This window comes from Ammospiza nelsoni, chromosome 1, assembly GCF_027579445.1.
Source record: "Ammospiza nelsoni isolate bAmmNel1 chromosome 1, bAmmNel1.pri, whole genome shotgun sequence".
NCBI classification, from domain to species: Eukaryota; Metazoa; Chordata; class Aves; order Passeriformes; family Passerellidae; genus Ammospiza; species Ammospiza nelsoni.
Genome location: NC_080633.1, coordinates 12,381,224 through 12,398,431, shown reverse-complemented (window position 1 = coordinate 12,398,431; position 17,208 = coordinate 12,381,224). Strand labels below are relative to the sequence as shown.

The 17,208-nt window shown below is 37.3% G+C and overlaps 1 protein-coding gene across 3 annotated transcripts in view; it reads right to left on the bottom strand.

The window, feature by feature from the left end:
• Positions 1 to 368: 368 nt before the first annotated feature.
• PFKP (phosphofructokinase, platelet) overlaps positions 369 to 17,208 on the bottom strand; it is a 43,205-nt gene continuing 26,365 nt past the window's right edge. The window contains exons 13-23 of one of the 3 annotated variants that reach the window (XM_059487773.1): positions 16,625 to 16,771; positions 15,634 to 15,704; positions 15,102 to 15,189; positions 14,022 to 14,174; positions 8,793 to 8,945; positions 5,036 to 5,200; positions 3,537 to 3,598; positions 2,930 to 3,041; positions 2,111 to 2,210; positions 1,378 to 1,483; positions 369 to 899 (exon numbers count right to left, since the gene is read on the bottom strand). In XM_059487773.1, the coding sequence (XP_059343756.1) occupies positions 749 to 899; positions 1,378 to 1,483; positions 2,111 to 2,210; positions 2,930 to 3,041; positions 3,537 to 3,598; positions 5,036 to 5,200; positions 8,793 to 8,945; positions 14,022 to 14,174; positions 15,102 to 15,189; positions 15,634 to 15,704; positions 16,625 to 16,771 (1,308 nt within the window). In that variant the 3' untranslated portion in view covers positions 369 to 748. The remainder of the gene's footprint in view (positions 900 to 1,377; positions 1,484 to 2,110; positions 2,211 to 2,929; positions 3,042 to 3,536; positions 3,599 to 5,035; positions 5,201 to 8,792; positions 8,946 to 14,021; positions 14,175 to 15,101; positions 15,190 to 15,633; positions 15,705 to 16,624; positions 16,772 to 17,208) is intronic. The other 2 variants (XM_059487753.1, XM_059487763.1) reach the window with 2 other exon arrangements.

The window sequence follows — 17,208 nt, the reverse complement described above, 5'->3', positions numbered from 1 at the left end:
TTGCCTGTTTTTCTGCCTCATTACCCTTTCTGATCAGTACTGGGGGTGTTGATCTTAAAGAAGCTCTGAGAAAAGGGAAACATGAAGCAAGGGCCAGGTTCCTCCCTTATGAATCTCACCTTGCTGAAGCTGTTCTTCCCCACTCCCAACCCCAAGAACTAGCTTTATCTTTCCTGTACAAGGGGAAATTATTTCAACTCCTAGTCTGATCCTGAAGCAGCAATGAAAAACCACTTGCTCTGGTGTGACTACTTCCTGCAGAGCTGAGGAATGAAAAGGGGAGTTTCTTTTTCCTTCACTGGAGTCTATAGAGAATTCTTCAAGTATTATTCTCCCAGCTGTTTAAAAGCAAGTGCACACACATGAGATGTTTGCAACAGTATTTTATTTCATTTCAGAAACATTAAGCACATCCTGTAACTCAACACAAGAACTAGCCATCTACACTTATTTTTGGGTGTAAGTACTCTGATACAAAGTGCAGTAGATGAGTAACTTACGGAGTGCATAGAACGGTGTTGCACTTGCTTGTTAAAGGGCAGTATGGGTACTGGTGTTCTCCATTAGATGCAAGGGTTTGTTTCAAATATAACACACAAACAGGACAAAATCTGTGTGACAGCTGAACGTCTTGTTTCACATAAAGTGCTGGAACAATAATTTAAATGTTACAAAACAAAGCTTTAACGATTCTAAAGCATTGTTACTCACAATGTGCATCTATGACAACAATCTAAATGTGGTGTGTTTAGATGGCTCCAGTCTCAGCTTCCTTTGGGAGCATGGCCACGTGTTCCAGCTGGCCTGAGTCTGACACATCATAGCTGGTCTTGTACTTGGCCAGGATCTTCATCAGCGGTCGCAGCTTCAGCCACCACTGCTCCTTGGGAATCCTGTGTCTGGGGGGAAACAGGGAGGTGAAATACATGGGGTAAGGCAAACACCTTCCTTAGGAATGGCATCAGGCATTGACCATCATGGGGGGATGTAAAACACTGACACAAATGAGAAGAATCAAGGACAGGATCCCAAAGAAATGAACAGGTCATACTGGAAGTGTTTAACATAATCCCAATTTGGCACAAAAATGCTGCCCCAGTGAATGGAAACAGAAGTAAAGTAATTCTAGGCATTAAGGCAAAAGCAATCACATGGAGGTTACTTAACAGGACAGCAGAGTCCCAGACTTCACGATGAGACTTTAAAGTGTACGGAGGATGAAGTAAAAGCACAAAAGCAAGAGAGAAGCAAACAACCCAAGTGGATCTGGGAGAATTCAGGCCTCAGGCAAAAGCAGGAAGGCGTTGGGAAGTGTTTGTTTGGAGTGGGGCAAGGCAGGCTGTGGGGAGGTGTTTACACCAGGCAGGGCATACGTACACAAAGTCTGTTTCACTCTTCAGCTCAGCCACAGGTTGGAAAACAAGGTTGCGTCTCCGCATTCCCAGCAAACACACTGAGTCATCGGTATTGGCAAATACTTTTCCTAAAACAAATGAAGTAATTCAGCATCTTTCTTACAAGTAGAAGGGCAAATACCACTTTTCTGTAATTAAACTGAACAAAAACTTACAGTAGCCTAATTTCAGCTACTGATTATTTAATAGATTAATATAACATCAAATTAGTGCTTTAATAGGATTAGATCTTTTTAGCTTAACTTCAATGATTAGCAATGAAATAACAGTGCAGTTAAACAACAAAATGCTTGAATTTTAGCATCCAGTTTTAGATCAGATTTTAGGAAGTAGTGCTTTACAATAATTCTCAAAGACTAAATATTACCTCCTTCTGTCTCCCATGAAGGCAGCATGAAACAAAAAAGAACAAATGTAACTATACAAACATCAATTCCTGCATGCATGTAAACCTTCCATCACACTGGCTATTTTAAGAGGATGATGAAACAGCTATCTGAATTATTGACCTCACTCAAGTGGAAATGCTCATACAGCAAGAAGCACAGAAAGGCACTACTGAATAATAAAAAACACCAAGATGGGAAGAAGAATATTGACTAACAAATTGTCATATATTTGCAAAGTGAAGGAGCCTTACATACTGACAGACAACCAAAGACAGTAACAAGAAACTGCACCAAACGTTTCTGCACCTTTCCGGTAGGTTTCCTTCAGTTTTTTGGAGATCCACTGCATAGCTTTTGCTGAAATTTTTGTCCCGAAATTTCTATCAAATGGTGAAGGTGCTCCACCCTGTGCAAAAATTGAATTCTGGGTTAGCTTATCAAAGCAGGATTGGTGTTTGTTTTAGCAGTTATCTCTGCTTACGGCCTGCTCTACCTCTTATATCCATTTCCCTCACTTAGAAAAACAAACCAAAAGCCCCACCCCATTAGTCAGTCTAAGGTGTCTAAAATTTGTGTTCAGCACCTGTGGAATTCCCACAGAATCAGTTCTAATTCTTATTTAGAAGAATGGAGGGGACTGTGCATTCTCCTCCAGGTCAGTGATAAGTGTAGCCAAATCAAGACCTCCCTTTGCCCACCCACCAGCTGCACAGTGAGATAAAGCCATGCAGACAACACAGGCCAAAGGAGTAGCTCACTTCTGTCTCTTCCACAAAAACACCCATCTGCATAGATTCATGAAATCTCTGCTCTTCAAGAGGGTTCAAGAGGCAGACACATTATGGATAGGCAGATAATTGTATTATGAGGAAGGTATTACAATTAAATATAAGAAGAGGAATTATTTATTAATAGAGACAGAAGAGGAAGAAAAATGAAATTAATAAAGAATCAAATGCATTTTTCCTAGATTTTTAAAAAGGGTTTGCAATAAAACCTGATGATAAAAAGTCCTTCTGAGTTACCTACAAACAAAAATCCACATTTTTTTCCTTAATCTTGAGTCAGACCTGTTTCACATGTGGAATAGTGTAGTGCTGTTTGTAACTCTAGGCTTGTATTTACCTGCTGCATATGGCCCAATACATTTTTTCGACAGTCAAACACTCCTTTTCCTTCTTCAGAATACAGCTGATAAATGAAATCAGTTGTGTAGTTCTCATTGCAATTCTCATTTCTGTAACAATTAAGGCCAGACAGTTAGCAAATTTACTCTAAAGCACTGGATGCCTTTGCAGCTACTGAATGACAAGTCTTTTCCCTTTTCTTGATAGCAGTAATCCTGGCTGGGACATTTTCATCTGATCACACACACTCACTTTTAAGTAACAGGCTCATTATTTTTAGGGGTTTTACAGTAAAGGTCATAGTGTGACACACTACCTTTTGTAAGAAGGAATCTGGAATAAAAGACAAACCCAATGAGAAAACAGACTGAAAACAGGATGAAGTATTAGATTACAGAGCAAATATTTACATAGAAAGAAGTTTTAGACTTGCACTTCCAGACAGGTCCCAGAATTGCCTTTTGAAGCACAGCTTTTCTAAAAATCTCAAGTTAAAGGAACAATCAAGGAATATAGACTTGGAGTGTCATTCCAAGTGGCCAAGCAGCCTACCTGGCTGGGAATGCTCAGTATCACTGATGCCATCTATTACAACTATTACTTACCTCAGCACTAGACCACGCTGGATACTGGTTTTCATTTTTTCAGTCAAGTGTTCCACATTAGCCTAGAAACAAAAGTATTTTTAAAAATCCATACAGAACTCTGTATCTGAAACAACTTTAATGAGTCTACATTTCCTGAGACCTTCTGTTGAATATTCCACATAACGCATTATGTGCAAATTGAAATGATCAAGATTTTTGGAGATGCAGGATAACATGCTGTGTATGGCAATTCATCTTGGGTTAAAATTAACATCTTTCTCTATATCAGAAGTATCAGATTTTATTAAATCAAAGGAGTTTTTTATATTCTATACTGCTACAGCATCCAGCTTGATATACATAAAAATACACAAATTGCCACTGAAGTTTACAGCCTGCCCTTACTTCTGGTCCTGGCAACAACTGCATGGGGATAAATTCTGATTCATTTCACATCTCTGTGCTTCTCAGGAAATTTCTATCCTTTTAACTTTGTGTTTGCCTATGACTGCAACTAGCACTAACCATCTCAGAAGTGAAAAGTCCTCACAGGAGACAAGTTCCATATCAGCTTGTGTACACCATAATCCATAATCCTTAAAGCCTGAGGGCTTTATTTCAGTAACACTTCCAGACATGCTCTGAATAGCTGTGGTAACAGAGTCAGTATCTAATAAACCTGACATACTGGTCAGTTCTTGTCCTGAACAGCCTTTAAATACAACTCTACCATAATAAGAAAATACTGTTCTCTTGGTTTTGGCTTTATTTTAAAACTACCCAGGTCTGTTCATTTAATTTGAATTTCAATCAGAAGACTAAAAATGAACCAATAATCTAGTAGTGCTTAATAGCCAATACAATTACTTTTGTCATTTTAGTGAACGTGGGTGTCAACAGTGATTGTGTCTACACTCCTGTTTTCACCTTATTTCTCTTAGGTCTGCAGTCATCTTCCTGAATCACGTTGGGATCACGTTGCTTAATATTTAAGACCTTTTTCCCAAACCACCACAGGATCACCTCCTTACTGCTCTCTCTACCTGAATCACCACAGGATCATGTCAGAATCACTTGGGGTCACCAATTGTTATCATCTTATTGCAGAAGTTCCAAACCTTCTCGGTGATTTCTCAGGGCAGCTCCTCACAGCACAACTCACAAACTGCAGCTCCCTTTTCAACCAGCTAACCCAGTCTTTTGTAGCACTTGTCTTTTCATTGGACACAGCTGTGGCCTATTAAGTGCAGGGCTGTTCCTAATCTTTGGTGATTAGTACAGCTGCAACTCCTCAGGTGTGAGACTGCCTTCTGCACTATTCTCTTACATTCTATTCCTCCACACACTCCTTTATATAACGTTATGGCATAGGAACTGGCATGACAAGCCAGATTTTAGGCCCCACCTCAGCTGTTTCTTTCTTTCATGAACCAACTACTTCAAGTACACACATTACAATACACATGTACAACAGCTTTAGATCTACTTAAGAATGAGCAAAAAAAGGTGCTGAATACCTGGAGCTCTCTGATATCAAACTGTTCCTCGAAGATGTAAGCAGCATCAGCTCCTGCTGCCAGGGCCCCCATGTTGGCCAGGTAGCCGCAGTAGCCGCCCATGGTCTCGATGATGAACACGCGGCGCTTGGTGCCGCTGGCCGACTGCTTGATGCGGTCACACGTCTGCTCAGAGACACCACAGCCTGAGTATGCACTACAACCCCTCACTGCTTACGCTTTTGTATGTCATGCAACTTTGTGTCACCTACTGGTAACAAAAGAGTTAAAAATAAAGCATTTGTAAAGAATGAATCTTTAAAGAATTCGGAAACGGCATAGCGCATATAACTATAATAATTATACAATAAAGGATTTCTTATAAATCATACATTGAACACCAGGGTAGAAATAAAATGTTTTTCTACTAGCAATTCTTAACATATACTTGCTTCCTGCAAACACTGAAAGAAGAGTTCATTTTGGTTTGTAGTGGCATTAACCAGTTGTGTATCTGCGTTTTCTAACACAGATACAAGTAGATATAATGAAGCTTTTCAAGGAATTGTGGGATGAATAAACTTCTCTTCTTTAACTCTATTCATTACTTAAGCTTACTTCTTCTTAGTATTGGAAGTATTGAAATTCACTTCATTCCCATCTATACTGAACTTCTTAAGTCCGGAGCATGTACTGCCCATTTACTTTCCAGTAATGATTTCCAGATTAACAGAGTTCATTCAAGCACTACTGGTGCATGTTTTAAAATGGTTTTGGTTTTATACAAACAGGTACATAGTTACTGTAACAAGACTGGAATCTTCATTTGCACCTTACTGTGCCCAGCATAAGGAATGTTCTCTACATGGAGATCTGTTACTTACATGAAACCAGTTATTTCTTAGAGCTGCCTAAGAGAAGAGGAAAGTAACAAAGACAGAGGCAATCTCCAGTGTGGCAAGACCTAGGAATCTTAGGAAAACATTGTAACTCAGGAAAATGCAGAAAATAGTTTACTATTCACCTTTAGGTTTTAGTAATACTCAAGAATCTATTTGACAAACTAACCTCCTGGAATGAATTTTTCTACCATTTGAAGTTATTTTAAAGTTGTTGATAAATGTATTTTCCTTTCAGAAAGCAAGTCAGAGAAATAAAGAGGCCTTATTTTCTTCTTTGTCTTAGAAACAAATAAATAGCATATACCACACTTTGTGACACGAAGAATTTTGTGAAACTGATGTAGTGTCCCAATACCAGTTCTGTTTAACAAAAATTGAAAGTACCTGGAAAGTTGTCATCTTGCAACCTGAATTATGGTAACATTAAAAAATCCCCCAACTTTCTGATTTTTTGAATGAGTAACTGTAGATGCTGTAATATTTGAGGTATTTCTAGTTCATGGTTTTTTAAAACCAGAACTTCATTCAGCTAACTGAAAATACTACTTCTGAAATTCAGATTATGAGCAATATGGCCCTTAAAACCATACCTAACACGTCACAGAACAAATCATTACCTGATATATGAGAAAACTTAATATAAAAACTCTAGAATTTCTAATATAAGAGAGTTTAATGCATTTAAAGACTAAGACCAGTATATGCAGGTATTTAGGTCAAGCTAGCAAAAGATACATGTAATTTAATTTATACATATTTTATTTATTTATTTGCATATATGCCTATTATGTGTTCACACACAAAAGTGCAGCATTCACATGAATTTATTCAGAATATGGATATTCTGTTATCCCAAGCAGAGAAGTATCTCCATAACAAACTCTGTCACAAAAGTCTATGTTGACTTTCTGTCAGTCTTTCAAAATGACACTTTCTTTCGTCTCTTGGGTTTTACAGTGTCACCAAGCACTTTACTTTCTCCTTGCAGACATTCTTTCATGAAAATTTTTGCAGAATACTCTAGCATTGGAGAAATTTAACTTATTTTTTAAAGAGCTGCCTGAAACTGGATAGGTACTATGTGTTTCACTTACATTGTAAAGCAATCTTGTCTTTAGACAATAAAGACACATGTGAAGATTTCCACCATTTTGAGAGACTTCTAGTATTTGTAAATCCCAAGATTTCTAAACAGATTTTCCATCTGCTGGCAGGAGAGAGGAATTTTCTGCCTTTTGAGAATCTCCAAGTACCAAGCAAGGAGGTAAATCAGTCATTGCCAATGGGACTAATCAGTTAAAATCTACTTAGAGGGGTTTCTGTCCTTGACCATACAAGAGATGGAGTACAAACTTTCCACTACTCTTGCTTTCTCAGAATTACTGTGACAGAAATACCCAAATATGAAATTGGCACAGGTAGACTTAAATGAATTATTAATTCATACACTACACTACAAGCTGGAAAAGCCAAACCTCAAATGCTTGATGCAGGTTTCAGACATCACAAACAAGGTCTGAGCACTCATTTTGGAATTCTGTTGCTAGTTGAGCTTTCATATGAACTGACCCAGCTTAATGAGAAATCCTAATGTTTGAAACACCAAATCAAGTGTTCTCCTATTAGCATTAACTAAACATCCTAATGACAATAAAATTCAAATGATGCAACCATATTTTGTTTTACAGAAAGCATCACTGATATGTATACAAACTGTAATTAACTTAGTACCCAAAAAACTACCTAAGAGGAAGCAGCACTATATGCAATCATTTGTTGCCCCATTGAGTTTCCAAAGTTACCACTTTTGAAGGTGCATCATTCACAATTACAAGATTTAGCTACTTGAATAAATGTCAGGATAAGGGGGGGGAAAGCTGAAGGAGTGGTGAAGTACCCATGTCCTGCCTATGAACATTGTTACATGATGAGCCCACACGACACCTTAGGACATCTCAGCCCAGGGATGCTGCACTGCAGCTCCCAAAGGCCAGGCCACCCTGTTTGCTGCCACAGCTGTTCCAGTTATCTACTGAGCTTTTTCACTCACTGTGTAAGAACACTGTATAAAGCAGGAAAACAAACCTGCTTTTCCTAACCCCCTGGACCTGTAGTCTTGATTTGACTTCCTTGGCAAATTACTTCATGCTTAGTTATATGGCTTGCTAATGATGGGTTTGATAAAAACTCAAAGCTGGTAAGATTTACTCATTTGTTTGCATTACATCTCAGCTCAGTTCCCTTTGCTGTGTCTTAAGCAGAGTAAATAGGACTCAAAGAGCTCATAAAGCAGTTGTATCCAAGGAAAAAACTATGTTAGACTAAAACTAGAACACTGACTGTTTTGACCCTGAATTGTTTAGCTGAACATCAGTGACACACTTAACTGCTTATACTATCCATGCATTTATATGCACTTAATGTAAGTTAAGCCTAATGGAGTTTATGGGATTATTCATGTGTTTAGTGTTAATCATGTACTTAAAATGCTCTACTGCTATGACCTCAGTCAATAGGTCATCCAACAAATGAGGCATTTATTTATAAAATATGTGCTTTCTTCTTTTACCAAAGTAATCTTTTACCTAAGTTAAGATAAAAATTAAATTGAAGAAAGCAAAAAATTTGATTCCCAGTAAAAATACCTTAAGCACTAATGCAGGAGTCTTGAAGAACTAAAGATAGTACCCAAAAATTAAGCATTTAACATATTTTTTCTAAGATTAATCTTTAATCAGTCTTGGAAATCTGAAGTATTAACTATTAAAAAACACAAGTAACTGAGTTATTTAAGAAAACCAGACATTTCAAAGTCTTTAAGTAACCTCATCTTATGCATTTTATCATCTTAACTTTTAAAAGATATGCAGTCTTACCTCCACAATAGCATTCAAGGCAGTGTCAGCACCAAGGCTATAGTCTGTGCCTGGCACATTGTTGCTAATAGTAGCAGGCACAACACATATAGGAACTGCAAACTCCTCAAAGCTGGCACGCGCCTCGTAGAGCTGCACACAACTTTCAAAGGCCTGAAGCAGTGGTACAAGTGTGAGTGAAACATTCCTTGGCTTTGGGCTGCTCTGCTAATGACTCCTGGCATGTGATGGTAAATGTGGCTGTCCATTGGCCCAAGTAAATACAATTGGTGAGATTATTTGGGGGGGTGGAAATATCCTGTACATACCACAACAGTGCACTGGGGTTGCATTGGCACAATGCTCTTTGAAGAAATGCAGAGGATTAGTACAAGTTAGTACAGACTGAAGGTGAAGTGTGCAGAGAGGTTTGAAGCAGCTGGGTAGGAAAGCATAGCACAAAGGCAGACTGGAAATCATTCCACAAGAAAGAACTTAAAGAACAGTTTGATACATGCTAAGGAGCTTAGAAAGTTAACTAGTAAAAAACCCTTGCAACTTGAAGAAAATGCTTAAAGAAAGACACTTTTTTAAAAAACTATGTTATCCTAGAAAGTCAAGACACGCATCTATTTCCACCAAGAGAAAGGAAAAAAAGTTCACCCATGCCTTCAAAGTTTCTATCAACATCACACATCTGCCTCTGTGAACACAGACTGGATGTAGGCCTAGAAAAATCCAGGAACGTATGCACATGGATGAGTTAATAAAGTTTGCAAGTATAGTTCGAGGATTCTTTGAAAAGCAGTTTTAGGTCCTTGGAATGACTCCAAACTCTACAAAATATATTATCATGTCAAAAGGATTAGGTGCTCCTAGTGGATGTCAAAATAAATGTTGAGATTTTGCAGCTGTTTTAAGTAAACATACATTACATTATTCCAATTATTTCTAATCTAAACTCATCAGCATCTCTCATGAAGTGTGGCAATTTTTCAAACTGCCCGTGTAATGGCTCTCCACCAGAAAGCCTGATTATGTAGGACACGATGTTTTCATCTCTTTCTCCCAGAAACTGATGTTCACAGAAGTCTCATTTTCTTGATTTCTCAAATGGGTTCAGAGAAGCCAATTATTGCAGATCAAAATTAGCTACCTACTGAGGTATCTCCAGGCATATCTGCACAGTGACTGGTTTAAGGAAAATCTTAGAAGAAAATTATGGGTAAATCCCCTACCTGTGAGAGTTCTCCTTCTGAGCTTTTGTTCTAGACAGAGCAGATCCTGTTCAGTGAGAAGACAGGATATTTATGGCTGTAGGTGCATAAGTTCAAACCAACTTTCTAAAAAATTTCTCTTCTCACTGTTTTGTAAATGAAATGGCTCAATGCTATACTTTCAGTTTGAGGTTGAAACACAGTCTAAAAGATGGCACTTTCAGACCCAAAGAGCTCAGAAGAACTAGAGTCAGGAGCAACAAATAGGAGGGGTTTATTTGGGATTTGGTTTTTTGAGTGGCTGTGACTTCACTTAGGAAATTCCAGTAATTGCCTGGTTCAGCTCAGTCAGGCTGCTTTGAACTTTTATTTCTATTAAAAGAATAAAGACATACAAAGTAACAGCAGTTTGGTAAAACCACACAGCTTCCTGGAGATCTGCAGAACATGAGTTTCTCTAAAGGGTTTTATATTAAGACTTCTGGAAAAACAAGTCAAAGGGAGAAGTAGAGCAATAACTAACATAACTGGTTAGTCTGCATTTATGATATGTTAAGATGCAGTTATGATATGTTGTACTTGCATTAAATATTGCCATTTTATTTGATGCAAGTGATTCAGCAACATATCCAATGACTGTACCTTCACCAAGCTCGAGCATTAGATGATTATATGCAACATCTTTGCATCACTGTGGCAAAACATTAAAATGCTTTTAATATATAGTCACTTAATTGTAAAGAGTAAATAAGTGATCAATGGTTTTAGCAACTGCTATGCTAATATTTTTTTTCATTACTACAGTAAGGCCATAGAGGGATATTGCACTATGTTAATAAAATGGTTTAATAATTTCCTACCCTTTTATTGGATTTGTGTTACTAAAAAGATTGTTGCCATAACCAACATAACCAAGGATGCTTTATAAAAATTCTGCAGTCAAGCAAAGACTACTGTTTGTTGACTTTAAGATGATCTAAATACAAATGCCCACTGAAGGGAATGGAGTTACTGCCCTTACTCCACATCAGCTGTTACTAGGACTGAAGGAGATGAAAAGTTAACAGGTTAGCTAGTGGCCTGGCTAATTTTCAGCTTTCTAGCTCAGAGTAATGTCTGTTTTCCATGGGGAATGTGTACCTTAAGGCATCTGACTGTAGCTTTCTTTGTTCCTCAGGGAAAGGTTTTGTGGTTTTTTTCCCCACAAAACCAAATCATCAATCTGTACCCCCTTTTCCCTTGGTGAAAAGAAAGGTATGATTGTCAAAGAAACACAGTGGAAAGTTTTAGCCTCTCCCTTTCAGGTTCCATTATTCTCATCTAGCTGACACCTTTCCTTTCATTTCATGGCTGTCACATTCCTGAGGTCTTACGTCTAAAATAATATCCTATTTATTTCATTGAATTAGCAACATACTTGAAAATATAGATATTTTTATTATAGTAGTTATTTTAGTGATGCTTCGTTTAATAGAAAATTTGAAGTTCATGTTCTTATCCTGTAATCCTACAAGGGTAACTTTTTATGCCTATAAAGATCAGCCTTAAGCATATTCTCCTCAGGTAGAAACATCCAGCTTTTCCCAGGTACTTTATGCTGCCATTAGCAGTTTTTCTAATATTCTGAAAAGTGAAGTGAAAAATACAGTTTATCATAAATTTAAAACACCATTCAAAAGATAAATCAAATTTGAAGCCAAGATTTTAAAACAGAAATGGAAAAAATTGAACACTTCAGAAGGGTCCCCATGATCTGTTATAGAATCTAAAGTAGTTATTGAGCAATGTTTATGCCTTTGTGAGGAGCACACTCTTCCTTAATCTCTCATTCAGAAGTTATTTATCTGTTAAGTATGTTTTTTGTTTTTCTTTTTAAATGCAGAATTTTAACACATTTTATCAGCCAATGTTTCAGCATACTATTTACACTTGACAAGTTAAAACAACTGCCAAGTGTCTAATGATGGCACAGAGCAACAATCCCTGATTACCAGCACAATTGTACTTACCTGACTAGAGGCAGGCAAGAGCACACAAGTAAGAACCATACCACAGAAAAACTGAGTGTGATGCCACTTTGGTGTTCAGACAGCACTGAAAAACTGAGCACTTTTGGTGCTCTGACAGCACTGAAAACTATGATGCATTTATTGACCTAACTGTGGTAACAGGAAAAAAAAACCTATCTATAAACTTGATAAAATGGATATTCATGTCCATCTCGTACTTTGGTTTATGATAGTCAATTGTATGACAGGTACTGGGCTTATCTGGTCACATTTAACAGGGTCACAGTTGCTACTGCACCTCATCTGAGCATGGCAGAAGAATGAAAGGATGCATTTTTCACTGGGAGTTTTTGTGAATCACATTCAAACAATCAAAGCAAAAAACTGAAATGATGTCTTCCGAATGCAAAAGTCTGAAAAGTCTGCTCCCTCCAATAAAAAAAAAGCAAACCAAACCAAACAAAAAAAAAAAAAAGAGAAAACCCCCAAATTTAATTTTCTACTCAACTGAATATAAATCTTGCAAAGCCATTACTTTTCATATTTAATCCAAAGAAAAATCTAGGCAAAATTAAGTGCAAAACAACCAGAAGAAAGCCATTAGCAAAAAAAATAAAAGCTTTTGAAAAGTTTTCAACTCTCACATTGAAAATACAAACACCTTTATATCTAATGAAGGCAAATGACACCTAGAAACCTAAACAGAAAAGCAAACAACACAGACTGCCTGACTACTACATATCTCCTTTGCATGAAATAACCTACAAAAAGAAGTCAGTATGGTTAACAAAGTTTATGAAGATAAGAAAAGAGGGAAAGCAGATGTTATGCACAATCATTTTACTCACCTTAGTTCATGATCAGTCATTTTGGACAGATATTTTTATTTACCAGAACTGGAAACAACATCAAGTTGTTTGATATACAACCCAAGTTGTCAATAAACAATTAATTCAGTGAATTTTAGTTAGCTTACAGTCTTATTCAAGGCAATACTTCAGGAAACTGGTATTTCCTAACTGAAGGGTTTCCTTTGATGAAGTTAAAATTATTTATACTAGAATGGTGGGAAAAAAAATGGTAGTGCATTCAAAGTTGGTGGCACCTGAAGAATCCTTGACATGAAAAAGCTATCATGATTAAAATTTTCAAATACCTTTAAGTGATAAGAGAACTGTCATTTAGTTTTCAAAAGCAACTTGAAACTCTTTTTGTCCAACTGACTAAGCTTTCTGTTCAACTGAAATTAACTGAGGAATGGCTGGGGTTGGAAGGGACCTCTGGAGGTCATGCAGCCCACCCCCCTGCCAAGGCAGGAACACCTGAGCAAGTGACACAGGAACAATCCAGGAGGGTTTGGAACATCTCCACAGGAGACTGCAGCACCTCCCTGGGCAGCTTTCTCCACTGCTCTATCACACTCAAAGTAGAGAAGCTTTTTCCTCATAAGAGATTAAACATTCAATTTTTACTTTATGTTGTATTAATGGATTTGATTTTTTAAAAAACTACTTCACATGTCTCAACTCTATTTATTAAATCTGCTATTAGGAGAATAAATGTAATGCCTAGTACTGAGAAATACGGATTTTATGTATTGTCTTAGAGGAGTAAAGATGTCACATAACTAAGAATCTCCTTCTCAACAGAGCAACTTTCCTCAGAGCTGCAGCTGGGTATACTACAACTCTATATTATGAACACGGGGTTTTTCCCCCTCTACACTGCAAATGATCATCCAAGTCTCAGATTTAGGTTTCTTTCTTTCTTATACAACAAGAGATGCCATCTTGCACTTAAAAAATTCAGAGGTCGTTGTAGTTTCAGCAGAAACTAAATGGAAGCATTTGGGATCCTAGACTTTCTCTTTTCTACAGTGGTGCCATGACTGTGGCTATATCAAGTAATTATAATTTCCCAGATCACATTTCTGAAGTTCTGGTCTACAAAAATATCCAGTAGTAGCCAATTAAGTAAGTTTAAACAACTGCTTTGTTAGTATATGCACACCAGAGCAGACTTACATCAGTTATAGTGTTCAGAGCAGTATCTGCACCAATGCTGAAATCTGAACCCGGTACATTGTTGGATACAGTTGCAGGAACCATAACCATTGGAACACAGAATTCGTCATATTTCTCCCGAGCTGCTGACAATTCCAGAAGTCCAAGGTAAGCCTGTTGGGCACAGGCATCAGGTGAAAAATTAGGATGAATAAATGAAGGGCAGAGTTGGGAGTGACAAAATGAGAAGGGCCACAGGGGGAGCCATTTCTACCACAGCACACTTCAGCAAGTCAGAGCACTAAGGAACCACTAAAATCTAACATAGACAAAAAAGAAAGTATTAGAAACAGACATATATTTGAAAACAATAAACAGAGCACATGTTCTCTTGAAAATGAACAATTTAGGCACAGAAAGTTGGTTTTCAACAAAACAAACTACTTCCCCAATCTTCAGGTACTGTTACTCCTGATTTAAAAATCTTGATATTCCTGAATTAGGGTAATAGCTAACAGCTTGGACAAAAAAGGAAGATACATTCTTTATCAAAAAGCAATGAGCACATTCTTCTCTGCAAGGAGTGGGCAAAACACTTTCCTGAATCAAAATTTCCAAAATTAATTGTTTTTTTAGAACAAAGCAAACATGAAATACAGGAAAAAAAATACTTCTCTAGACCCATTACAGATTTTGACATGGACTATGTGAGAGGAGTGGCTTAAATAAGGAAACATAGTGCAATTTCTACTAAGAGTCAAGAACTTCTGCAAAGATGTTTTAAGTGTTGATACAGTACAGACTGAAACTTGCACAGCAGAAGTCATTAATTTATTTTATTACAAAAAACTATAACACTATCTCACCTCATTTATTCATTTAGCACATCTCTTTAGCAGTTCTAGGCACTGTATTGAATGCCAGCTTCCCAGAGAACCACTGATAGACAACACTTAGGATTCTAAACACTATCTATGTCATGTATCAAATACACATAGAACCAAATGCATCTTACATGAAGATTGGGTAAAAATCAAACCAAACTATTAATTTTGTTAGGAATTCTAGTCTACTTAGACATAATTAGATATTTCAGTGTACCTCAAATCCACCAATAACCATAAGGGCGTTAATGTTGTTAGTGCGCATCTGGTCAGCAATCTTCTCCAAATATTTTGCAGGAAGAGTACTAAAAATCATTAAACCAAAAGAAAAATAAAAACAATTCACATACTCTGAAGCACTAAGAATTCATTGCTAAGCTGAAACCATAAAGTCAGCAGGCAACACAACTGGTTTTTTTTACATATTTATCCATACAAGTATCTCCTCCAGACAAACAATAAGGACTTATGTCAAGTGTAAGGAAACTGCAGGTTTCAAATTCTTTCAAGTGTAAGGACCCCCTGGAAATTTTTAAGTTGAGGTCCCACTCTTCAGAGCTGGTTCAGCACTATAAAGATACCCAAGTTGGAACACAAGGATTTGAACAAAAGACAAACTCAAAAAACCCCAATGTACAAAAACTGAGGACTTAAAAACACTCAATGGGAAGAAAAGAACATGGAATCATACAGTGGCTATATAAAGCACTAGAGTTCATCATATCAATTGACAAAAATATTGATGTTACCGTTTTGTACCAAGAATTGATCCTCCTTGACCAGTCCAGCCTCCAACATCTCCCCAGGAAATTTCCTTGATCTTTGAATAAAAGTAAAAACAGAGATTTTGTTCAGTGATTATTCAATTCATTCTCTTGAGCTGCAGCAAACAACAGGTACTACTTCATGAAAAGCTGTTGGAAGAAGTTGTGGGCAGTGACATCACTAAAACTAAATGAGGCCAAGGAAGAAAACAGCATCAAGAGTTTAACTCTATTTGTCCTGAACTACTATAATCCCTTTCGGTGTTACCCCTGGATACCCTAACTGCTTTGTTGCCTTGCATTAGGCTGCAAGTCCTTTCCATTCCATTTGTTCTTTCTTCTTCCAGACCAAGATGAACCTGTCTCTGTGTTTCATATCTCAATCCTATTTTCACATCCTCTCCTACTGAATGTGAAGCAAAAAAAATCTAAGTTAGGTCTTTGATGTAAGTTTTGGGATCTATGCCTCCAGCCAAGCACAGAAATCAGCAATCTTGCATTCAGTTTCTCTTCAGTACACCAACCAATGCATAACATTTAAAAACAGGTGAATAGAAGAATCTAACTTACCTAAGGAAAGAAAAGCTTCCTCCCTCAGTAAGCACCATTACAAAGTTTCTTATAGCAAAGGAATACATGTGCAATAGCTCATTGTTCAGAATCAGAGATTATTCTGCTACTCTGAAAAAACTTCAATATGCTCAACATTGACCAAAACTCAAAGGCAGGATTCATCTGAACTCATTTTGTAGCTCTGCAGCATGTGATTAGCAACACTCAGCATAAATTAATTTACAGACTTGAATAGCTGAGAAATACTTACAATCTAGGTTTAGAGATCTTTATGAAATAAAAGCACTTGGAGAGCCAGTTCCCTGAGCAGTTATGCAGAACATACCTTCCAAGAACAGGAACAAAGGTTGTGTTCATGTGGGATGGGGTACCTAGCACTTGGTAACACACACGTGACACTGACCTTCCCTCTAGCGAAGCCTTCAAAGCCATCAATGACAGCAAAGATTTTGTGACCTTCAGTCATGCCAACTCTCACTGCGGCCCTCACGGCGGCGTTCATTCCAGCTGCAGGGGCACCCACATTTAAAACTGCCACATTGAAATTACTCTGCAAGACAGAAAATTGTATTTAGTAAGGACTTTGATTTCCACACTATAGTTAATTTGTACATAATATGCAATTGCTAAATTCTGGAATGCAGGAAAAAAAATTTTCAAAGCCCCTAAACACGTTGAAAATTTGAACTTAACTGCAAGGAGCAGACACATTTTCCCACTTGCAGAATATCAAAGAGAAAAACAATTAAAAAAAAAAAAAAGAATGTTTGCTCTTAAATAAGACTTTATCATAATTCCATTTGGTTTACAAGTAAAATTATTCAGGTTTTTATATTCTAGCCCAGGTTCAAGAAACATAAAATAGAATCAGAGAATAGTTTGGGTTGGAAGGATCATAAAGATCATCTCATTCCAACCCCCTGACATGGCCAGGGACACCATTCACTAGACCAGGCTGCTCAGAGCTCCATCCAACCTGGCCACTGT